Here is a 26,262-nt window from a genome sequence, read left to right on the forward strand (position 1 = left end):
GTTGTTATTGCAGTTAATTTCCCTTTCCCAATTCCTTGGCAAATAATTGAATGAATTCAATTAAATCACGCGGGATTGAAACGATGAGGAGCGGCTAATTTCCTCCTCTACCCAAAGGTTGACGCGAAGGCGCGGTCCATAATATCTGTGAGATCTAACCGAATCTTCATTATTTCCTCCAATTAATTGCTATTCGTGCGTTTCCTGAATTAATTGTTCATGGGTATTTGATTAATTGAATATCAACGGCCGGGTATTTGATTTAATTTAATAGCCTACTGCCACGTTAATTAAATAGAATCCGTAATTGTTCATTTAGTTAACACCTCGTGGCAACCACCATAATTGGTTTTATGATGGGGAAATGCAAGATCTAATTTAAATAAACCCTCTTAGCGTGTTTATTGGTTAGGATTGGGTTTTTCTAGCTTTAATGCAATTGGGTAATTAAATTCCTACGGTCGTACCTAGGGTTGTTATCCGGTTAGAGAAGCAGTCAATGGTCGTACCTTGACTGTCGAAAAAGTAAGGAAGAGCTGGTTGTCAGAGCTTATTGATGGCTATAACCAACCTAGTGATAAATGGGTGAAATATCTTTGCATCGATGAGCATTTAATTGGACCGTGCCTGAACAGTTGATCCTTTGGGTAGAACTTTTGTTAATTGCTATTTTAAGTGAATTGTGCTTTGTGAGTTAGTTTTGGATTTTGTTTGTTTTATTTTATTTTATTTGTGTGCCTCCCATTGAAAATCCCCCAATTCTGTTCTACTGATTTGGAAGGAAATAATTTCCTACCTGCTCCCTGTGGATTCGACCCTACTCATCGCTATATACAAAATTTGTAATTTTCTTGAGTAGGTATTTATTATTGTACAGGTTCGGCACCTGTAAAAAATGTTCATATTTAAGTAAAAAAGTTACCAAATTCTAAAAACGGTTTTGGGTTCCTGAAACACTTTCGGGTATCATCTCTTTAAAGTCATCTGCTTTCTTCTTACTTAGTTCTCAGTTCCAATGATACGATTGAATTCCCAGGCAAAGGTTTCCACTTTGGTCCACACTTTCTCTTGGTTACAATTGAATAAATTTTCTCACTTCAATATTTTCATCTTTAGTTCACACTTTCCCTCTATCCTTTCTCATCGATCGGCCATATGCAGACACAATAAAAGGGTTAGCGACGGTGGTAGCCAACCAAAGAGCATATGAAAAATAGCAGTGACGAGGTTAGACCATCATGTCTTCTTGAAATCGTTTGATTATATTGCTGTAATTTATTTATAGTTCATTTGTTTTGTTTGTCAAGATTTTCTTGCGAAATCAGGGCTGAGAATTTGAAGATTTTATTGCAATTTTGGGGCTGAAAATGTCCACCGAAACATCTAGGAAATGGTTGTAGTTTTGATTGTCTACCGGTGAAATATGCTTAATAGCCATATGAAACATCTAGGAAAGGACTTGAGACTAGGCGTTTAAGTTAAATGTGATTAATTTGTGAATGCATATAAGATGTTTGGTGAAATGTCAAAGAGAAATCTGTGTGTTATGATTGCTACTCTGTGCGGGTGAGAAAATTAAAAGTTCTAATTGCCAAATGGACTGTTACTATACTCACTCAATTATTTTTGAATCTAGATAGTATTTTTCTCCTTCCCCTCTTAAATTCTAGTCGTTCTAAAGCAATTATGCAATTTAACATTACTTTCAGCAATCTTTGAGTACGGGTTGCGTAGGATTCCAATCTTTGGGTATGATCAACTTGAGTATAGATTGCGTAGGTGTCCAAAGTTGTAATATTTTCATATGTACTGCAAAGAATTTAAGTAAAAATCTCATAAAACATACATCAACACAAACATTGACATGATAGTTTCTTTGACTAACACGATAGCTTCTTTGACATGATAGCTTCCAGGATCACGTTGAAAATGGAAGAAATGACAGTTCATATAAATGAGCTAGTAGAGTTATCTAACAAATCGGCCAAGCTTGGTGGTGGTATAAGTTGGAGAACCATTGTTGATCGGCTTGACAAATTATCTTCTTATGAAATTCAACTATTAACATTTGATTCCATTGAAGATGCCAGAGAATTTTACCTATGTCATAGCAAAATGGTCGGTTTTGGTCTAAGAGAACGTGATGAAAAGAAAGATCAGAAAGGTATTGTGACATACAAACGGTGGGTATGCAACAGAGAGGGCTTTAGAAATAGCAAATGGTTAAATTTAGTAGACCGTAAGAAAAAGGCAAAACGTCTTACGAGAGTTGGTTGTCTGGCAACTATAATTGTGCAATGGAACAAGGATATTCAGAAGTTTACAATTAAACGGTTTAATATGGATCACAATCACCAATTGGCAAATCAAGAATTTGTACAATTTCTTCGATCACATAGGAGTGTCAACCCAGCAGACTTGGAGCATGTTATTTTGATGCATGGAGTTGGTATTCGAATTCCTCAAATAGTGGACCTTCAAGCTTACCAAGCTGGGGGCCACAACAAGATGGGATACACAGAAAAGGATCTACGAAATGCTGTTGACCAATTCCATAGGAATGCTCTTGAAGTTGGTGATGCCTCTCAGGTGTTGGCATATTTGGATGGTCGAGCAAATGGTGAGCCGAATTTCTTTTACAAGTATGCTGTTGACGTGGAGAAGCGATTGATACGACTGTTTTGGACAAATTCTCAATCTCGTTTGGATTACCAATATTTTGGTGATGTTCTTGTTTTTTACTCCACATACCGCACTAATGCTTATAGGAAGCCACTAGTAATTTTGGCCGGTGTAAATCATCACTCTGTTACCACAATTTTTGGCTGTGCATTAATTGCTGATGAGACCGAGGACACATATAAGTGGGTATTAGAAACATTTTTGGAGGCCATGGAAAAAAAGGCACCTATCTCAGTTGTCACTGATGGGGATGGTGCAATGAGAAATGCAATAAAGGCAGTCATTCCTTATGCCCGTCACCGATTATGTGCTTGGCATTTAAAAAGAAATGTTGTTACCAATACAAATAAGGGGTTCGTTCTTGATTTTGGTGTGGCTATGGACATGATTTGCAGCCATGAGGAGTTTGAGAGAAGGTGGCATTTGCTAGTTGAGAAACACAATTTGAGAGATAACCAATGGGTTGTGGATTTATACAACAAAAGGGAAAAATGGGCCGCTGCATTTTTGAGAGGACACTTTTTTGCTGGTTGAAATCAACCCAAAGATCAGAGCAATTGAATGCTACGGCGCACAAGTACCTTCAATTCAAAATGCTACTTTATCCGTTTGCTCAACGATTTGAGCTATTTTTATCAAAAGTGAGACAGAATGAACACAAGGAAGAATGTATCACGGGTCAGTCATCTCCTGTTCTAATTACTCATTTGAGAGAATTGGAAGGAAATGCTGCAAGCATTTTCACTAGAAAGATTTTTTTAAAGGTTCGTGATGAAATTTCTGCTGAAGCCTCACTCCGCCTCGTTTCAGTTGTTGATCAAGATAAGGTAAAGTTATATACATTCACTGAGTACTTGCATCAAATTTCCTCTTGGCAAGTGGAATTGGATAAAGCTGAACGGACTATTATTTGTTCATGTAAGAAACTTGAGTCAGATGGAATTCCTTGTTCCCATGCGTTTGCAGTTATGAAAAATGAGGATATGGACGAGATTCCTAAATCATGCATTCTGTTTAGATGGACTCAGCAAGCAAAGCCAGGCGAAAAAAACATATATTCTATTCAACTTGAAGATTCAGCAATTCAAGCAGCACGTTTTGGTGCTTTATGTGCATTAAGTAATCAGATGTGTTTTTATGCAGTTAAGACAAAGCAAGGATATGATGAAGCTAGAGAGTGCATTATAAATTCAGCATCTCGTTTCAAAAATCTTTGGGTGAATGATGCGCCTCTAGTGCATAAAGTTAAAAAAAAGGATAATATGATGGATGGGTCCACAAAGAGGAGTGATTTTGATGTTCGTGATCCAATTGTTGTTGCTACAAAGGGACAAAAGGCAAAACATTCCACTCACAAGCGAAAGCGACGACAATGCAAAAATTGCAAGTAATCATCTACTCATAAATTTGACTTATTCTATGGTTACAATAGTTATATATGTACACTTCATATACTCATTGGCTTGATGTTAGAAGGCCAAAAATGTTAGCTATATATGTACACTTCATATACTCCTTTATAAATTCAATCTTTATATTTATGGCTTGTGCTTGGCAATTTTTCTTTTTTGCAGGTCATTTGGACATGATAGACGAAAGTGTACTAAAGTGTGCACAGATGCATACGAAACTCACAATTATGATCATGTTGGAGCCCCCAATTATGTTGACAATGTAAATTCGAACCGGATAGGATCATCCTATGGCTATTTGCAATCAGATTCACAGCGTGGATGCAATAAGGGGTTAATGGATAGTAATTGGTTTCAGATCATTCCTCCTGGTCAGGTAATGTATAGCTTGCTTTTATTTTTGTGTGAAGACATGAAATATAATTGTGCTGTATTTGCATTTGTATAGGCATTAATGTGGGCATGCAATCCTTCATTAATCCAAAGTCATGTACGAAACACTAGCTTGTTAGGTGACGAAAATGTTCAGGTACATTTTTCCTTCTTCACCCCTAAGTTTTATGTTACTTATTTGCTATGATTATGTGTTGTTATGGCCTTTTTAATACAAATCTTGTGATGGTTTTGTAGTGAATGAACCAGATTTCAGCCAAGACAATTAAGGAATTTTATTCTTGAGAAGGTACAAATTTTTGAGTTCGTCTTTGCTCAAAAATTTTTGGATGATTTAAGTTTCTTCGAAGGTAGTTTAATGCGTTTTGATTGTACATCTGAACATAATCTCCTTAGCTTGCAATTTCTGGTATTTACTAATTTTAATGTGAATAATTTCAGCTTTCTTGGAAAAAAGTTTGGTGAATAATGGCGTTCAATTTCAAGAATTGGCATTTCAGAACATTCAATTTTTCTAAGTTTCAATTGGAAGTTAAACATTGTTGATGGGAGTTCTGCTCATAATTGTTGAAGTATGTTATTTTCTTTTCAAAACTGTTATGCTTACTTACTAAATAACACAATTATGAGCACTTGCTGTTTATGTTGAAAAGGCATTTTGATGTATTGCACACAAATGATATCAAGATACAGAGAAAAACCTAAAATGAAATAAATCACTTGATCAAATTCTGATACTTTCATAGTTTCCATCATTTTAGTCACCTCAGATATTGTTAGCATCCAAGTGCTCTTGGGTTTGTAATTTAGAAATTTCAATTCAACAATTAATGCTTTTATTGTGATATCAGAGCTCTTGACACTGGTGATCATGTTCTCAAATTAAGTTACTAGCCTTTTGATTGGTTCAGTTTTTTGAACCCAAAGTCTTTGTGCTCTAAATTCAGTTCTACTCCATGTAATCTTGTCATGCTTAGATATCTATATCTAGTCTCCTGCTAGCTTAATTTTGGTGCGTAAGTATCAGTTATTAAAGGTCGGTAAATGATATTAAATCTCAGGTTGCTATTTTTGTTAGTGGTTAAACATTCAAACTGTATGCATGAACCTGGACAAGCAATAGCGACATAAGCCAATGTAAGCATCAAATGATTGATTTTCCTGATGATGATATGCTCTGATTCTTTGCAGGCCGTTGCTTCTTCCAGATTAATCTAGTTGCTGCAAATGAGGTTCATTATAATTAGGCTGGAATTCCGATGTTTAAGGTCTTAGGTGGAAGAACACGTTGCATACGAAACTTTAAATCCAGCATTGCATTTCACTGTAAGGAGGTGAAATTCTAAGAAATAAGCATGACATGAAGTGCTGCGATTCGTTTTTTGCTCTGTTAACCAAGTGCCTGTGCGTTTATGTGCTTTGCTTGTCTCCATAAAGCAGGAACTTTCGAAACTCTGCAGCTTTCGAAATGAGTTTTGGAGTTTGAAACCAAGCATATGGTTTGGATGCTTTTTGTGTTCCTGTTCAAGTGGATGCCCTTACCACATTAATGGCGGTGTAACATCCATTCTGTTGTAGGAGCACGTACGCTTATTTATTTCTGCGAGCATTAGAAGTTTTTACTCCTAAACGAGTGTAACTTTTTGACCCAAAAAAAAAAGTGTGGTGCTTTCCTATATATGCTAACGGCACTTTTATGAGAGAGCATCGGCCTTTGTGAATTTAAGTGCCGCGATTTCCTCAGTGCGCCATTAGCAAAAGTCCAAACAAATAGTATCTTCCAACTTCATCTACGAATAGACAACTAATCGTGTTAGTCTCGCAGCAAATTAATGTTTGTCATATGCACTCAGGAGAATACCGCTTCTCTCTTCAAATATAAATCACATTTAGTAAGTTAGGAGAATATTCTATCTTCTGATTCCCAGCTTGAAGTTTATTATTTTTCTTATGAATAAGGATTAATTCAAACAAACAGCTCAATAAGATACTGCTCCGTCTATGCACTTGCTGAAATTCTGGCAGGCATAGGTATCCAAATTGTAGATGAGCAATTTCACACGGCTCGTTCCCAATAGTCCACCCAAGCGCTACAGGGTTTTGAGCATTTTGAGCTTACAACCAAGTAGTAGTTCTTTGACTGAAGTCCATGGCAACTTTGCGTACACGTCAAGATTAAGGGACCATAAAATAAAGTGACAACAAGACTTGAAACGTTTTTCTGCCTTATAAAGTACTTGTTATTCAACTAAACATAGCAAAGATAACTTAGAATTTTTGCCAACTATGAATGCTTTTATTGCTCATCTTCTCTGCAAATGATCTTGTAGAAGAAATCCCCATGCATTCTTACGGTGTAGGACCAATTCCATTGCAATGTCAAAACATTCAGTCTCGGATTGAAACTGAAAATTCATGACACCATAATAGAATTACTGAGTTAACCATGCAAGTAAAGATAACAGTTACAATGACATTTAAAATTATTCACCACAAAAAACTCATATTAAATTACAAAACTGTACCATGATTGAACTCATTTGTTCCACTTCAGATGACTTCACGAAATTAAAAACATATACACCACAATCATAGCTGCATGTAAATCAATCATCACAATAAAGAAAGAAGAGATTCCAATGCACTGCACAATAGCATAATTAATGAAAGTTACCCATTCGGTTGTTTAGGAATGTTAGGAGATTCGCCAAATTCAAATAACGATGCCTGAAACTTGTACTTATCCCCAAATTTATGTCGTAGTATAGTATCAAGCTCTTGCACCTATTATCCAAAAATAAAAGCCCAATTGTAACACAAAATGTCCATATCATTATTTGCTACACAACTTAAAAGGATACTTACTAATTTCCTAACCACAACACCTCATTGCTTTGTTGAATTAGGCAACGAATCCAGTATGTACACTTTCTTTTTAACAAAGTCAACTAGTGTGCAATACCAATGTGGGTTATCTTCATTTATTGGCACAAATATCTGCAAGAACGTGTAATTACTTAATAAAAATTAGTTTAAACGCCAAAAAAAATGCTAAGATTTTAAACATTATTTTACGAACCTTCTCACACATCTCAATGTTTCCTCCATATCTATCAGCATCAAAATATATTGAAATAGTTGTAAGGTCAGGTTCGGCATTTTGTAATTTGCATTGCACAATTTTACATGTTAAATTACAAAATTATCAAAAACATATGAATTAATGACAAATATAATCCATTAATGATATGTCAACCTACCGTGAAGAAAGTTGGCATGTACCATGTGTTATATGTTTGATCGTGATGGTCCTCTTCAAAGTCTATCCGAAGCATGTTTGCAACAAGATTGATTGGCTGCAAGCATATTACCATTCACCTTTACCCCGTACAATCAACATATGTTGGATAGTATATCTACCTTAAAAAATCAGGTTTTTAAGTATTACAAAACTCACACTTTCAGTAAGCCAGGTTCTCGATTTCAAGCATGCCAGATCCCTTCTTGAGGCAAACTCTTGTCCAATATGCACAATTGGTTCGCTGCAAATAATTGTTAATTGAGTCTACAATTAATAACAATGATATATGTATGAATAGTTGTTATGAAAAATCCATTATTATCCTTAAATATATTACTGCTGATTATATTTTTCATTAAATATGTAGTCCAGGATTCGCGCTTTATCATTGGAAAACTGCTGCAATATATACTCTTCGTCTAACATTCTTTCTTGCCCTGCAAGCTGTTTAATGAACCATATGAAACGTAAAATTTATGTCAAATATGTATCATAAAGATGTAATATGTTAAATGTATCATTTGAAATGAAACAACCATATTGCATACCTTGTCTTCAATCGGCAAATAATTTTTGAACTCTGACTGTTTATTGAGTTTCCTTTTCTTAGTTCTGTTATTGCTAAGACTTGAATCTGTGTTCTCCATATCATTGGCATTATGTTTGATACCTATATCATCACTTAGTTCCATAAGAGAGGCAAAACTTGAATCTGCTCTTATTTCCTATTCTTCACACGTAGTGGAAGAGTCTCCCATATCAACTAGTTCCTTTTTATCGCCATCAGAATAATCCCTCAAATGATCAAACAAGTCATCAAGTCGGAGGTTTTTATTGCTTTGCACAATCTGCGAGTCAACAAGGGTGTTGTGATTTTTCCTAACCATTCGCATCACTCCTTTTCGAAAGTCTTTTAACACACCATATTTATCTGGAGGGAACCCTAAAGGTGGCACCTTATAATGATTAGGACCAAATAGTGTGTCAAGCGATTCTTCTTTATGTGCAACAGGTGAGCGATGGATTTTCGGATCAATTTCTTCATCCTCAGGATCGCCTTTTTTTTTTTAATGCTAGAGTGACTAGCACAAGTCTGCCTTTCATTGCAATATTCTATATTTTGCAAGTCATCCTTATTATGCAATGATGTCTCCTTCTTAAATTGACCAGATTGCACATGCGAGTCATTTTGCATCGCAATCATAGTAGACAAATCATATACCACCGTTGCAAGACTATCAAGTTTGTCGTTAATCTTCTCCAATGTGTCAGCAACCTTATCAAATTTTTTAGAATAATGTTTATCCAAAATGGGCATAATATCTGCTATGTAATCCATTGGAGATGGAATAGATGTGTTGCTGTCATCGACCATAACTTGAATCTATACATGTTAAATTAAAGCAGATTATCATTACCAACTTATTCATTTATGAAATTATCATTTCTAGCAAATGCTAATATAGGCATGAAAACATAAAACAAGAATGAACAAACAAAAAATATAAGGATATGGGGAACTATAAATTCAGCATTTTATAATTAATTTTAGCAGGAAAACTACATAATCAAACATATGTAAAGTTATTTAAGTATATATACACTTAATTTGTACCTTATCTAGGCCATAAATTCCGTAGTACGAAGCAAGTGAATAAACCTTCAGTTTTACATCTTCATCACTCCAAAATTTAACACGAGGACGTGACTTGTTTGCAAAGGGTTCAAATATCAATCCTTGCGGAGTGACACGATCCAAATAAAAGAGCTTCACAAGTGAAAAAATGCAAAATAACATTAAGAACATGTAGTAATACGATTGCACATGAGATAAGTTGAAAAATGCTCACCATAAGAAAATAAATACAGCCACGCAACCCAAGCTGATTCTTTTCACGCTTCTTCTTCACAGATGTGATCAACTCTTGAAGAATCATTTTACTCCAATTGATATTGCTAAGATTGGAAACATCTTGCACAACTCGAAGAAAACCGCGCTTAACACTGAGTCCGGTAGTTGGACATAGGATAGCTCCCAACATGTACAAAATAAAACATGTTTTAAAATTATCATCACAACTACCATTACTTGACATCAACCTTGCCTTCAAATTGCAAAGCGTTAAACCAGACTCTTGAAAACCAAGGTCTATTGACAATTTTTTAACATCGTCTGCTATAAATCGATTTGTACTCAAGTCAACCCCAGTACAACTTAAACCCAAGACTATCTCAACATCTTTTGTAGTTATTGGAATGACCTTTTCATGAACATTCAGTGTACAATTTTTATAATCAAATCTATTTATTAACCATTCACATAAAGCATTATGAATGTTCTTGCACTTGATTTCAAGTAAGCTTCCCATGCCAATTCCCATGATTAAGGTTCTTTGTTCCGGAACTAGATTTTGTATGATGTCATGTACACCTCGGAGTGATGTTCTAGCTGGAATAGTTAACTGAAAATACATAGCACAACTATGATTAATCTCTAACATAAGATATTATGGAAACATAGTAATAAGTGATATCTCTAAATTCCATCACCAATGCCACATATTTCAAAGAAAGATTAATAACATATTTTAGCAGATTGTATTACAAATTTCTAGAATAATAAGTAATTTTATAATTTATATCTTTACATTACCTTGGCATTGTCATCTCTATTGTTTGCGATGTATTCAACTTTAGTTTTTCGATGACGCTCTTTGTACATTGATTTCTTTGTAGCGGATAGTGAGTTCCACTTAACTCGTAGAACTTTAGCCTACATAAAAAACAATAATAATTATCAACATAGTTCCATATTAAACAATAGACGCTACGAGAAATAAAAAGTTTGATGATACTATTGAGGCACTTATACATAATTTTATGTAAGAAAATATTATTGAAACACTTATACTATTTAGGCACTTTTTTGGTTGTACACGCACATAAAAATGATGAGAAAAGTGAAAAAGTTAGGGCGATCTTGTATTCACATTCAACACAGGATTTTTCCACATATGTGAGTGATGGGTGTGTTCCGTAGTAAAAGAGGATTTCTCATGACTATTTCAAAACAAAAGAAACTGGCAGGGTGCGTAAAATATAAAGGAGCAGACATAGAAGTTGGTTAATCATTTTAACATTGACTAGATAATAGACCATGGTCGGTGCACTGAGTCACCGAGGCAACACAGGAGTAAACGCAAACAAAGATGCACAGCTGATATTATATATAGTACTTCATCTTGGAACATGGGATTTCCTTTTTTGTTTTTATGAATTATATCATTTTCAAGTGTCCATATATCGTTTAAAATCCATGCTATTAACAAAACTTAACATAGATTGTGTCCATATCATTATTAACAAAACTTAAGCAAGGTAACTTAAATTTATCGTGGAAACTGCAGTTATTAAAGTCCATGGCAATATTTTTACCAACTTCCCCCAAAACCCAGAAATAAAATCTACTTAATCATGTGATACCATAACTATGGGTACTTGGCCACGAGAAGTGCTGCTGATTATATATTTATTATAAGTAGTGCTAAGTCTTTCTGCCTTTCTGTTTACATTTCATCCATAAATTAATATTATCATATTACCATTGTCAAAACATTCCATACTACAATTGAATAAGGAAAAGTAATCACAATAATATTATCAGCAAATTAAGGAAACATGCGGATACGACAACAATTATTAAACTCTTTATGGGGGGCGTTACCATATTATATTCTAAGCCAATCAATATTAACCTCCTATTGCAATTATGGGGTGCATTACCATGAATGACATCAATTATGCTACAATTCTAACCTCAGTGTTCCATTACAAAAAAAAAAAAAAAAATTCTATCTTTAAAGGAGTTTGTTTGCTTCACCTTGCTTCCAAAAGAAATAGAACGGAAATAACTTTTAGCAAATCTAGCAATAAATATTCACAAAATATGGTGAATATAAAAAAATACCTATAATAGAACATGCCTATGAGAGGGAATAAAATATACAAAAGATCTTACAAGCATAAAATCTCACACCATAATTTACTTACATCATTTATTTGCCGCTCATCCATAATTCACAAATTCTTATCCCAAGCAAGTACTAGTGGTGGTGGTGGAGGAGGAGACTTTCGTCTGATGTACTTTCAACATCCTAGAGGCAAGGGTCAAACAGCACATCGGATGAGGCAGCAGCTAGGATGATGGACCAAACAGAGACTGAAAGTGGTTAATTGGCTAGCTAGCTCCTATTCAATTTATTGTCTTCGTTATAGGCTGAGGGGAAAAAAATATAGATTGAACCTAATTTTTGTGCTTGATTAATAAACAAGGAGAGAGCAGCGGGGGAATTAGAATTTTGGATTAGTTGGTGGGAACTAGTTTCAACTTTTTTTGTCCATTATCGTAACTGAGGAAACAATAATGGTGGGGGTCTCATAAATACCTTCAATGAATCTGGAAAAAAGTTACCAGCTTTAGGTACTATGAATTCTTTGGCATAAAGAAATTCAAGCATTACTAGTGCATCGACCTTTCCTATTCTAACTGGAACTAATGGCTAATAAAAGTCACCTTGTTTCTTATCTCTTGAATTCTTAACCGTTTCAAATTTTAATAAAGAATTCTATCACAACCACGACACTTTTGAATTCAAAACTACAAGAAAGCCTATCCTTTTTTTTCTAATTTTGGGTTAAAATTAGCAAAAGTTCTACTTATTTGCACTTTTCCTGTAAAAATTATTTTTTTGTTGCAATTTCCTATTTTAGTTATCCATTCGACACTAGTACGGGCATAGATACGGATTAAGCAACTAGTTTGAGGAATAATATTTTTTATTATAAAATTAATTTGAATTGAATTAACAATTTGATATGTTCACAAAAAAGTGTAATTTTTTTTGTCATTTTTCAAAAAATTTTAAGAAACCTATATTTTAGCAATTGTTGTCATTGACACTTAATTGAAGTTCATTAAGAATAATTGAAGTTCCCATATCAATAGAACATTCAAATGTAAATATTCAACCTAAGTAACAAAATAAATGATAGCTAAACAAACGAAATATGAGTTCAATTGATCGTGTTCAAACTACATATTCTGTTAATGGTTAGTATATATGAAATTGTAGTTTCCATTTGTAGAAAAATAATATGCATTTTATATCTACTAACGAATAAATTACCTATGTTTTGAACAAATCAAACCTAGACTTATGGTGTGATATGTATATAGTTGCTCACATTTATACTTATGCAATCATCCTTTCTTCCACTTGCTTTTTAATAGTGCAAATTTCTTTTGATTATATTTAGGGGTGGTAATTTCCGATACGACCTAAAAACACGATATGAACCTAACACGAAATTAATGGATTCAGATTGAGGTTTCGCGGGTTCGGATCAGAATCGAATCGAATCCGACGAACCCGAAAAGACAACGGGTCAAATTCGGGTCAAACCGTGGGTGATCCGATACGACCCGATACCCTGTTTATGAATTAAAAATTATTTTATCAAACTAAACTAAGTTATTCTTTTGTTCCAAATGCATTAATCACTTAATCCTAAATGAATTTATTTAACTTATTTGAAGTTGAAATTATTATATTTGGACAAATAATGTATTATAGTATTTTTTTACTTTTATACTGCTTTAATTTATTTTATATTTGGTTTGGAATAAAACACTTTTATGCTGTTTTTAATTTATTTTAGATTTGGTTTGGGATTATTTATTTAAATTTTTATTACTTGATTATGTAATTAGTCTTGTGCGAATTAGAAATTACAGTGGTGAATTAATAAATTAAAATTAAGTTTTGGGTCATTCGGATCGTCCCGTCAACCCGACAACCTGAAATTTTCATATTCGGGTCAGATATCCTGACCCGTTTCGGGTTGGCAGGTTAGGTTCGGGTATGCGAGTTTTCTATTATACCTGGGTCTCAACCCGACCCGCCAATCTGATTTGGACACGATTGCCACCCCTAATTATATTGGTAAAAAAAATAACATATTTTACAAATTATTCCAATTTATTTAGGAAATGTTACTAATTTCATTAGAAATTATGAAATGTAATCATGGTTCATTAATTTTTTAATAAATATAAATACTACATACAAAAGGAAAAGATATTTGACTTTGTTTTACTTTGATTAGAAATACTTGTGGTAGTAATAACGAAATAGTGACAGGGGTGCAAATTTCAAATCAACAACCAACGTACACTTAATTACGATAATTTTTTTAGTTGATCAAACTAATATATGCCATAAAGTAGTAAGATTTGATCATTTATAAATTGGCAATTTTAGCAGTTTATATACCATTCACCTATAAAAAATTATGATTATTATAAAATGACATTTTATAATAATTTACATACTATTTGCCAATTAAAAGTAAGTTTGATAAAAAAATGTGCATATAAATCCATATTGTAAATGATACAAAATATGTTTGAAACTCACGAAACTTAATATATGGGTAAATTTACTATAGTTTTCAAAGATTATGCTGCATTAGTACAAATTTAACTTTTATACTTGTGACCTAGAAAATAAATTTATTAGAACATGTAACATTTATAAATGATACATACATTTATTAAAATGCTTAAACACATAACATTTATGAATGATCCATACAATCATATATTATACATTTACGTTACCAACAATTACTAACTATAATATTAAGTTTCAATCATTAATAAAAAAATCTTAGCATTATTTTAAATAAACCTCCTAATACTTGTTTCATATAAGTTTCTTTAAGTAAAATAGTAAATTTATGCCACAAACTAGTAACTTTTGATGATTAACCAAATTTACTATTCTATCAACAAGATTTACTATTAATCTATAAAAACTTACTATTACTTGAACTAAACTTACTCTCCAAAAAGTAAGTTTCGAATACAGAGTACTAATTTATTTTTTTTAAAAAGTAACTTTCATTTTTCTTTCAATTTACTTTTTAAGACATAAATAGGATAACACTTATATGACCATTTTTTATTTATTTTTTATTTACTTTTAGTAGCCATTTGATTATTTGATAGGCCTATCCACCTAAATAGGATAACACTTAAAAATAAGAAAGTAAGTTTTCTATCTAAAATAATAAGTTAACAGTAATAAATTAGTAACTTTTATACTTCAAAAGGTAAGTTGGAATAAATATTAAACTTACTTTTTAAATAAATAAATTACTACTTTATATCCCAAACTTACTTTTTAGCGAGTAAGTTTAATTTAGGTAATAGTAAGTTTTTATACATAAATAGTAATTCTTATTAATAACATGGTAAATTGATTAATAATCAAAACTTACTGATTTATGGGACACATGTACTATTTTATTTTAAAACATATTTCAAACTAGTATTAGGAAATTTATTTGAAATAACGATAAGATGTTTTATTAATGATTAATTCTTAGTACCTTAGTTAGTAAGTACGCATAATATACCTGTATAATACATGATTATAGGTATAATTTAAAAAATTTACTTATATATTTTAAATTACTATGAAAATTAGTTTGACTTTTCACATAATCTGGTAAAATATGTAATAAAATTTTGTTGTATTATAAACTTTTAATCATTTTTAAATTTTGAAAAGTTTGAAAGTTTGAATAACAATAACAACAAATCTTCCTAGTTATATATAGAATATTACTTGTTTATATATCAAAATTTTTATAATTTAACACCTATGAATATAATAAGATGATAAAGTTTTAATAAATTTAACTCTGAGACACAAGAAATAATAAGCGTAAAAGTCTAAACAAAATGAAAAATAATAAAATAATAAAAATGACAAAATTAGTATAATAATTAATATAAGAAAATCAGTATGATTTGGATTTTTTCCCTTGGGAGATTGTTCATAAGAATAGGATCCAATAATTATAAATGAAAATCACATGCATATATAATCTATTGTATAATTTATATTAAATTTAGTTCACCTATAAAATGGTCCTAAAATAATTAGTACACTATGATATATGTTATTTTAACAACAAAATTTTTTTTTACTAAAAGTCTAAAATATCCATGACATATGTATGAGGGATATTTTACCATATTTGTATCTCACATCTAATCATGAAAGTTAATTTGAGAAAAAATATTTTTGACACTAGAATTATTTTGAATTTAACCAACAAGTTGAGATTTTTTAAACAATAAAAGTGAAATATTTTGGGAACTTAGTTGTTTATTTTCCCATAATTAAAAATTTAAAATATGACAAATTATTCTTACATATTTTATAAGGTCATATGCAAAAAATAAAAAAAAATTCATAGCATATTTAAAATGCTTCAAACATATAAGATTTATAAATGATACGTACAATTGTGTATCATATATTTACATTGCGAGTAATTACTAAATATAATACTAAGCTTCAATTATTAATAAAAAAATCTTAGCATTATTTCAAATAAACTTCCTAATACTTGTTTCATATAAGTTTCTTTAAGTAAAATAGTAAATTTATGCCACAAACTAGTAAGTTTTGATGATTAACCAAATTTACTATTCTATCAACAATATTTACTATTAATCTATAAAAACTTACTATTACTTGAACTAAACTTACTCTCCAAAAAGTAAGTTTCGGATATAGAGTAGCAAGTTACTTCAAAAAAAAAGTAAGTTCCATATTTATTCAAATTTACTTTTTGAGACATAAAAGTTACTAATTTATTGAGTTAACTTACTATTTTTAATGTAAAACTTACTAACCATATTTTTAGGTACTATTTTATTTAGATGACCAGTACAACAGGTAATCAAATGGTCGCTAAAAGTGTTTTTACCTGCTATATCAGGTAAAAACAGTTTCGCTACCATAACGATCGTTACTTCAGACTTTTCCAAATTGATGTTCTTATTGGAATAGCCATGAGAGGCACTGCCTTCTGCACTGTCAATCCAGGCCTTTCGCTCATGTCCACATCTTCTGGTTTAATTCCATCTTCAAGCTTCCAATCAAAGTTATGAAGAAGAGAAGCCAGCATAAGATGCAGCATTCGCTGAGCCAGCGCGTATCCAACACAAATTCTCCTTCCCGTACCAAAAGGAGTGAGCTTAAAATGCTGGCCTTTATCATCACTTTCGGAGTTCAGGAATCGTTCGGGCACAAAGGAATCAGGATTAAGCCACAGGTTTGAATCCCTACCCATGCCCCAAAGGTTGAACACTATTAGAGAATCTTTTGGCAAGATGTAGCTGTCAACTTCAATATCTGTATCAGCTTTGCGAGGTACTATGGGGGCAGGAGGGTGCAACCGTAGAGTCTCTTTAACAACTGCCTGCAAGTAAGGGAGTCTTGAGATGTCTGATTCTTTAACAGATCTGCCTTGCCCAATGACTTCCCTGATTTCTGCTCTAGCTTTTTCCTTTTTGTCAGGGCTTCTTAGTAATTCTACCATTGCCCATTCCACAGTGGATGAAGTTGTATCTGTTGCTCCAAGAAACAAATCCTAAAGCAAAGATCGAACTATCAATCAACATTTTATTTTCTGCTTCCTACTACCCTTTTGAATTTAATATGAACATTTTGGTGGAATATGGACATTCTTTTTCATGTCAACTTTCCGTTGTCAGTTCTTTGGGACTAAGCAAAAGAACTTGTATATAGAAGATCAATCTTGTAACATAAAAATGGCTGTTTCAGTCATTTTGATTATAGCAAAAGTCATAGTTGATTGCCTAGAATATTTTTGGGAGTATCAAAATCATTAGTTTACTGGAAAGATAAATTATGTATACTTGTAAGAATTCAAAACCCTAATGTTGCTGAAAATTTAAGTGCAGATACTGACCAAAAGGAAATGTTTCACGTCGTTGTAACTCCACCCTGCTTCACGATGCTGACAGAGATCAAGGAAAACTTCTAACAGGTCACTTTTCCCCGAACCAGAAGTGGGGGATGCGCCTCTTGCTTGTAATCTTTGAGTAATGATATCTTCAAAAGCTTCAAGCAGTTTCACAAAATAAACCTCAGTCTCGTGCCTAATACCCTGGGGATCAAAGAATTTGAGTCCCGGAAAGAAGTCCGCCAAATTTGGTCTACCCATAGTATTCGTCAAACCACATATGATTTCTTCGAGATTTTTGCATGAATTAGAGTCATAATGAGCAAAATCAATGGAAAATAAAGTGTTGGAGAGGAAATTGAGAGATGTTGTGAAGGCAGCAGCACATACGTTCAATGGTTGCCCACTAATGCTATGTTCATGCGCGTAATCACAAAGTTGTTTCACCTTTTCTTGACGTATCCCTTGGCTTGCATTGAGTCGCTCTGAGGAGAAAATTTGTTCTTTGAACAGTCTGCGAATATCATTCCATTTTTTGCCTGTTGGTATCCACGCAATGGAGAACTTATGGTGGTCGAGTGCTCGGGACGCATCTAAATCGAGTCTTCTATAGAAAGTATGATCATATTTTTGACATATTTCACGGACAAGATTTGGCGATGACACAACAACTATCATTTGGTTTCCCAGCTTCACTGACATCAAAGGTCCATAAACTTTAGAGAGTTTTGTTACTGCTTTGTGGTACAGTTTCTCTCTACCAAGCTGGAAGAGATTACCGAGGATTGGTAATGGAGAAGGCCCCGGAGGAAGCTTTCTTGGTTTGTGACCCCGGCCGCAAACCAGAAAAACTGCGATTGCTATCAGCCAAAAGCAGAGGATAGTAGGCATTATTGATATTTCCTCTCTATTTCTTCTTTAGCTATACTAGGAAAGGAAGTGGGATATTCGACGTACAATGCAACATATTCAATCCCTATATATACAAGATTGTACGTACCAAACTTTTAATATAGATTCTTTCGGTAAAGAAGACCTTAAGATATTCTTTTTTTTTTTTTTTGAAGGACTCAAGATATTCTTTAGAACCCCCAAAAAAAAAAATATTTGCCCATGTGCTAGTGCAGTGAGCCAAGCACGACAAATGAGGAAAGTTTTGAATCCAGCCTTGTTTGAAAAAGGATTTTTCATAAAAAAAAAATTTTACTTTTTTTGTTAACATATTTTTTAATAATTTTTTTACCTTATATATATCAAATCATTAGTGCAGTAAGCCAAATACAGCAAATGAGGAAAGTTTCAGATCCAACCTTGTTTGGAAAGAGATTTTTCACCCAAAAAATTTCTATATTTTTCGTGAACACATTTTTTAATAACTTTTTTACCTCACATATATCAAACCGCTACAGTATATTTTCTACAAAAACTCCAAAAAATTGCAATCCAAACATACATTTTTGTTATCACAAGAATAGTTGTCCATCCAATTACAAGCCCAACAAGAAAGTTATTATACTTGCAAAAGTTTTGCTGGTGCACCTGTTTCGGGATGAATAGTATTACACCAAATTGACGAATTGTCCCTCTGGCAACTTACAAACGGATTCTATCCTCATCTGTTGACTTCCATCCAATTCAATTCATTTTGTATAATTCAACTACATTTGGTGTAAATTTGTATGCTTTTGAGATAATTCTGGATAGACTAATCTAGTAGTATGAATTGAAAAATTCAAAATTACACTCAAATTGTATATACAAGTTTACCCTAAAAATGGTAAGAATTACATCAACCGATTTAAACTAGATGGAAGTCAACTTGAGGGGAACTCGATGATGACAAACTGATCGCAATCGAATTGCATCTGTGTTTACTTGTTCCGCTGTTGAAGTGTAACTTGTAGTAGTTTGAATATAGTAACACTTTAGCGTATACGCATTTATGGATGAACGTGAGCATCAAATTAAACAAATAAAACGTTCATTGCTTACACCGTACTCTCCAATTAAATTCAAGTCCAACAACTTACGTTGGAACTCGGAAGGTGGCAAATTGATCTCTATCCCCTTTTTTGGTAAATTACTTATTACCCCTATAATTTTATATAATGCCAGATGATCCCCCTATAGTTTTAAAATAGCTACATATCCCTCTTGCTGTTTTATGTAAAGTAAAAAATGAGCAGAATGCACAATTGATTATGGTGTTTATACCAAACGTATTTTAAAAGCTCATATGATAAAATTTTATATTCATATAACTTCCTTATGATTTGTATAAGTATTCATTTTATCTTCTTGTGATTTTTGCATTTATTCACGTAATCTCTTCATATTTTTCTACAAGGTGGTTATACTACCGATTGATTTATCATTTAAATAAGGGCACTATTGATATTTCAACTAATGACGTTACATAGATTATTTTTTGTCAAAATTTTCACTTTACATAAAATTATAGAGGAGTGAAGTGATTATTTTGAAATGTTAAGGGATTATGTAACAATAGATAAAATCATAGGAGATTATATGTAATTTACCCTTGTTTTGGTACAATTTTTTGGGAGCAAGTGGTTCGTTTCACGTGAGTCAACAAGCATTGGTGATCTCAATCGATTTATTTGTTTATTTGCTTACTTTTCGTGGAAGTTTAATTTAAGACTGAATCAGAACCCCATCATCTTCTCTCTTTCTTTCTTCTTGCAAAATAGTTTCAAGGGTATCTCTTTAGATATCATAATATCAGTAGTTGATAGTTTTGTGTTTTAATAAATTGTTCTTGGCAAAAACAAGGATGATATTTGATACCCAATGATAGCATGTTATTGTTTGCTTATCTTGTCGTTGAAGTTTGACACAATACCCAAATCAAGAACTGCGTGATTTTCTCATATTCCATGTTCTTGCAAAATATTTTTAAGAGTTCAAATCTCATATCTCATAGAATCTCTTTTCTTTTTTTTTCTTTTGTTTGCCAACACGGTAACAGAACATATCTCATTGAATATAGGTGAAGGGTGCAAAATGAATTAACCCAAAAAAATGTGGAAACCGAGAACTATTAGCTTTTTAAATTGCTAGTGAAGTAAATGGTCGCTGGATGCATGATCCAGCAAAGCACTAAGCTTTTTCTTTTCTTTTCTTTTGGTGTATTTTCCTTAACTTCAATGATTGGGAATCTACTCATGAACAATATAAAATCATCATCAATCCGCGTTCAAGCATATTTTCTTCTGATTCAAGAATTAATCAGTATTATAAAATTGCATAAAATAACTCCAAAAATCAGCATGACAGAACTTGGAAGAAACAATAGCCAAAAAGAACATTAGCTTATTTGTTCAATTAACATAAACATTCTAGCAAGCGTTCAGGTAATCAATACTTTCTTGAACTAGAAAGAAGTCTTGGGCCTGGTTTTGGGGGTTGTAATTTGGAGTGAGAAGAGGAGAAGACTAGAGAAAGTTGTGTTTTCTCATTTTGAAATTCTAAGAAGAGAGGGATGGTTGGCATAAAAAGTAAGCAAGCTGATAATTGGCATGTTTTAAACTAATGAAAATTGAAAGGAATTTTGCTGAAAAGGGGAAATTAGAGACAGTTACTTATTAACTGATGGTTTTAAGCTTTAATTTCCATCAAACTATACTTAACAAGAAACGTCCTAGAAGCTTATGAATTATTATTACAACTTTCCATTTACCAAATACAGTTTACTTTCAGCAGTTTATATTTATTTTCTATTTTTTATTTTTGGATGCGCAATATCATGAGGATGATAATTGAATATGATAATGGCAGTAAGGAAATTAATTATTTATGTAAAATTGTGCAGGTTAAGTAGAGTTTAGAAGGTCAGTTGATAAGAAAGTAATGTCATTTGGGTTTTGGCGTCAAGACAAAGATATTAGTAGGTATAGATTTCTTTGGAGCTTGTTAATCATATTCCTGTCTAATGTTTGCTTGATTTTAATCATTCATTTACTGTCGTACAAGATGCTATAAAGAATGCAGAAATGGAAGAGCCAAAAAAATTAATTACAAGATAGTTGGGGATATTAAATTTAGTTGTTGCAAAAATAATATAAGTTGGGGGGAAAATGTTAGATAAGGGGGGATGGAGTAGTGGCGTAATTGAAGAAGAAATAAAAGAAAAAAAGTGAAAGCAACTATTTTAGGTTTTAAGAGATAAAAACTAGATTTGTTGTTGATTCTCTAATGGTGACAACTTGATTTATTTATTTTGTAGATATTCTGCAATCAATAGTAAATAATTTAACAAATGCCATCGTCTTCTCTTATTTTTATCCTCTTAAACAATGTGATCGGGATTATCATCGCAGCTGAATAGAATTAAAAAAAAAATGTAGAACATGTAGAAGTAAATTATTTACTAAATTGGGCTTTTGAAAAATTGAGCTTTTGAAAGTGTAGAATTAAAATTGTTGGAAGCTAATCGACCTTTTTGTTTTTGATAAATAATTTGAGGGCTTAGTTGCTTGCTTTCGATAGATAAAATATTATGTAGTGGTGGAGAATAGAATCAAATTTGGGGCTTTAATTGAAAATTGACCGACTAAAGAATAGAGTCAAATATTGGCAGACTAATGAACTTGAAAATTGAGTAATTATTTTCCTGAGTTATTGAAGTTTGTTTTGGCAAGAGAAGTTTGGAAATATTTCATTAACGTGTTATCTCTTTACAATCCATAACATCAGCTAGTCCGCCCTGTACATGTTGAAGAAAGCTGCAACTTCACCAATTATTCAGTTTGAAGCAAATTCATTTAGCTGACACCTGCAGATAATGTTAGTACATTAGAGATAACCAATAGATAATGGTTGATCCTTACAAGTGCCGTCAAATCTATTATAATAGTAGTTTCTCAATGGATACGGGGCAGGGACGGTCATTAGAAGGATCGTCCCTGGACAGTTCACGGCCAAGATTTGGCAAAAAAGAATTATACGGTTCAGATTTCATCTTGTATCTTGATTTTAACAACATGTGTGGAACCTACAAAATTTTGTTCTAAAGTTACACGTTGTTGAAAGTAAGTTACATCATGTGCAAACAAAGTTACGCCGTGTACAAAATGCACATAATTGCCAAGAACATGGTCCTTTCTCAATTTTGAATTCTTTGGAAGGTGGAACAAATTAATTTAGATGATACTGCATCTTGGCAGTAATATTTATTTTGACGATCAAATCTATTGTTGAATGTGCAATCTGTACTTTAGAACTAAAGGTGCGAGTGTTTAAGCTAATCAAGTGTAATAACAATGGCGGGAAGAAAGCAAAACCCAAGTTGTACATAGGTATATTTTTCTCTGCACTAATGGACATTTCCATGGGGAACATGTTTGGAGAGGAAATCACTATGCTGAAGAGTTGATTTCTTTGACCAAGGTAAAACATCATTTTTAATGTTGTCTAATTGAATTTTTAAGTAATTACCACAATTTGATATTAGAAGGATGTAAAGAAGACAATTGACAATTAGGGGAGAAACCCACAATATTTGGAGCATACTGAAATAACTATAAATGCAAATATTTTCTTACTATTCTCTTGGATTTTCTCTTCCCTCTTTTGAATTAGTAATTTTGATCTTTTCATTTCTTAATTTTGTGTTGATGAATTTAATAAAAGCAAATTGACGGGATATTTTGTATCAATGCAAGTTTAATTCCGATTTTACACCCGTTGGACTGCAAGTATACAGGTCGCAATTGTAGTACAAGATGTATATCGGGTCGATCCCACGAGGAGCAATTCAAACAATTACTAAGCCCTTATTTTCTCTATTATTTAGACTAACAATTAATTTGAGCAGAGAAAATCTAATGCTGTAATCTACAAATCTGATATACAAATCTAGTTTAACAAATGCTGAATGCAAATAGAGAAATTTCACTTAAGGAAGATTCTAGGGATGTAGATTCCACTTATGGCATAAACAATACAAATGAATGGATTTACTTCTTGCTATTATTCTTGCTTAACCACAGATTCATTTCCAAAGTTTCCAAGACTCATTTTCATGATGAAATGGCCTAAAGCAATATAGATTTCCCTATTTTCATGGTGAAATACTACTACTACTCTGTTTTATTTCATGAAATGCTAAGTAATCCACCTACGTGTATCTCTATTTTCATGAACATACAACTCAAGCTCTACTCATGTGTTTCCATTGTTATTACCAATTCTCATTGAGCAATAACAACTATAACCAAACTATTGGTGATCAATCAATAGCAAGTAATCACAGCTACACAAGTAGACAAGTTAATACAAGATATAACAAGTGTAAATCACATTCAATTTATACTATTTAGCCATAAGTTTCATCTACTCCCTAGATGAAGAAAGTTAGCTACTCATTTATGATTCAACAATCAGAATCACAAGTTTATTGCTGCAAAACATCATACAGTACAAGTATAAGAAAGATGAAAGAAAGCTTAGCCAACTGAAGGTGAAGCTCTCTAATTCCTGCTATGCTCTTGCACAATCTGATTACAAGTGAAAAACTCCAAAGACAAAATGCTTCTCCAAGACTCCTAACTAGAGAGAAACTTGTTACAAAATGAAAAACTAGCTACGTATGGTCATCCCCTGCTTCTCCTCTGTGTTTCTGCATAAAAGGTGGAAGAAATTCCATTCCTCTCACTTCATAATTTCCTCCACTCAGATTTTGTAAAAAGAAGTCAAAGATATGATATTTCCTTTTGTCCATACTCATTTGGTCTTTTCTTTTGTTGCAGAAGCATGTGCCACCGATTTCTGTCCCTCAAAATAGCTGGAAAGTTGTGAAAAAGGTAAAGAAAAACGGCTGTTGCACTTGCTGAGGAGAGAGACAGATCCGAGCCTCGGATCCGAGGAGTGAAAATGGATCCGAGCTCGGATCTTCAGGATCCGAGGGATTTCGTAATGGATCCGAGGTCGGATCGTCCTGACCTCGGATGCTCTCCGCCAGAAGTACAGACGAGGGTTCGGATCCATCTTGTGCACACGGATCCGAGCTCGGATCCGTGTTGACCAATTTCCAGTTTTTCACTTCTTCTCTTTTTTCTACATTTTTGCTCCTAATTTCTTGTGTACTTTGTCCTCTGGATGACCCTTACATTTCTTTGAACTTGTGCATGAATTTCATACATCAATTACCTTCACAAATTCACAAGATTAACGCATTAATTCACTCATTTATCAATTTTTTGAAACCTTAATCAATATTTAAGCAATTATCACCAAAAGAGTTCAAATATGGCTTAATCTTCTCAGAACATACCAAAAATTAATGCCAAATTCATACAAAATGTACGTTAAATATTCACTTATCACAAATTAAAGCAAATGAAACTTAGAAAATTAATATCAACTTAATACTTAGAGATGAGTTCAAGAATAGTAGGCCTAGTTGAAACATTTTTCACCTTCCAAGGTTGCCCTTTACCCCCTGACACTTATTCTGTGTTAGTATAAAGTAACTTAAAATACATGAGTAATTTGCATGCTTGTATGGACTAATTTTTTATTGACTTAATCAATCATAAAAAAAAATTATTGGCTTAAATGCAAAATATCTCCTTTAATTATGGGTTAGTAATAAATCATCCCTTGTATTTATGAACTTACAAATTAACATTGATAATTAAAAGTCAAATTTATGGGGTAGAAAAAAGACAATAATGCCTTCATTGTAGGAAAATTGTCCTTTTTGTTATTTTTTCTGTTTTGTTCTCCTTCTTTTCTTTCTTATGTTTAGATTTCTTTTTTCTTCTTCTCTACTCCTATTTTTTTTTTTTGACAAACGATACCAATTTTATAAATATTAACACTTGATATTATGAGAGTTAATTACAAAACAGGGTAACTACCCCCATATCCTTCCTAGCTATTTCTGATAACCAAGATGGGAATGTTCCCTCCCATTCAATTATCCTAACTGACTTAACTGCAAATTGAGCCAAAGCATGGCTACACCTATTAGCAGTCCTTGGACTAAACAAAAACAAACAGCATTCAAAGTTCTTCTTCAAGTCTTCAATGTCTTCCAGGACCGTTTGTATCATACAATCCTGTACATTGCTTGAGTTGATTAGGCTCACTACAAATTTGCAATCAGATTGGACCTCTATTGTAGTCCACCCTGCAATTGTGGCCATTTCCAACGCGCTCCTTATTGCCAATGCTTCCTCTATTGGTGGTTCTCCTCTCCTCCTCGCCACGATGCCTTTAGCTTTCACAATCTCTCTATGCCAATTTCGCGCAATGATCCCCAATCTTGTCCGGATCATCGTAGCTGAGAGTGCCGCATCCGTATTTATCCTTATCACTCCTTCCTTGGGTGGTTCCCATTTCTGCTGAGAGTGCCGCATCCGTATTTATCCTTATCACTCCTTCCTTGGGTGGTTCCCTTGGGTGGTTATTGTTTGCTTATCTTGTCGTTGAAGTTTGACTCAATACCCAAATCAAGAACCACGTGATTTTCTCATATTCCATGTTCTTGATTTTGCTCTGTTTGGATTGGCCATTTTTTGAAAAACAAATTTTTCATATATAATATTGTTGTTATATACAAACAAAAACAATCTAAAAAACACCAAAAATAACTTTAAAAAT

At 32.8% G+C, this 26,262-nt stretch overlaps 2 protein-coding genes and 1 long non-coding RNA gene across 4 annotated transcripts; 1 reads left to right on the forward strand and 2 right to left on the reverse strand.

Annotated features, from left to right (window-relative positions):
- The first annotated feature begins 1,159 nt into the window (after window positions 1-1,159).
- On the forward strand, window positions 1,160-5,939 carry LOC140037253 (uncharacterized). The gene is made up of 2 exons (XR_011841172.1): window positions 1,160-1,227; window positions 5,679-5,939. It is a non-coding gene; the product is annotated as an uncharacterized lncRNA (long non-coding RNA).
- A 10,539-nt stretch (window positions 5,940-16,478) lies between these two features.
- LOC113728860 (cytochrome P450 76T24-like) lies at window positions 16,479-18,572 on the reverse strand. 2 transcript variants are annotated; one of them, XM_072081438.1, is made up of 3 exons: window positions 18,082-18,572; window positions 17,641-17,838; window positions 16,479-17,298 (listed from the first exon to the last, which is right to left on the reverse strand). In XM_072081438.1, the coding sequence occupies exons 1-3, from the start codon at window positions 18,523-18,525 to the stop codon at window positions 16,675-16,677; spliced, it is 1,266 nt and encodes a 421-aa protein (XP_071937539.1). In that variant the 5' UTR covers window positions 18,526-18,572; the 3' UTR covers window positions 16,479-16,674. The 2 variants fall into 2 exon arrangements, with proteins under 2 accessions (XP_071937539.1, XP_027109021.1); XM_027253220.2 differs by having other exon boundaries at window positions 17,641-18,572.
- Window positions 18,573-25,493: 6,921 nt separating this feature from the next.
- On the reverse strand, window positions 25,494-26,018 carry LOC113728861 (uncharacterized). The gene has a single exon (XM_027253222.1). The coding sequence runs from the start codon at window positions 26,016-26,018 to the stop codon at window positions 25,494-25,496; it is 525 nt and encodes a 174-aa protein (XP_027109023.1).
- Window positions 26,019-26,262: the final 244 nt, after the last annotated feature.

Source organism: Coffea arabica, chromosome 2e (genome assembly GCF_036785885.1).
Source record: "Coffea arabica cultivar ET-39 chromosome 2e, Coffea Arabica ET-39 HiFi, whole genome shotgun sequence".
In the NCBI taxonomy this organism is placed as follows: Eukaryota; Viridiplantae; Streptophyta; class Magnoliopsida; order Gentianales; family Rubiaceae; genus Coffea; species Coffea arabica.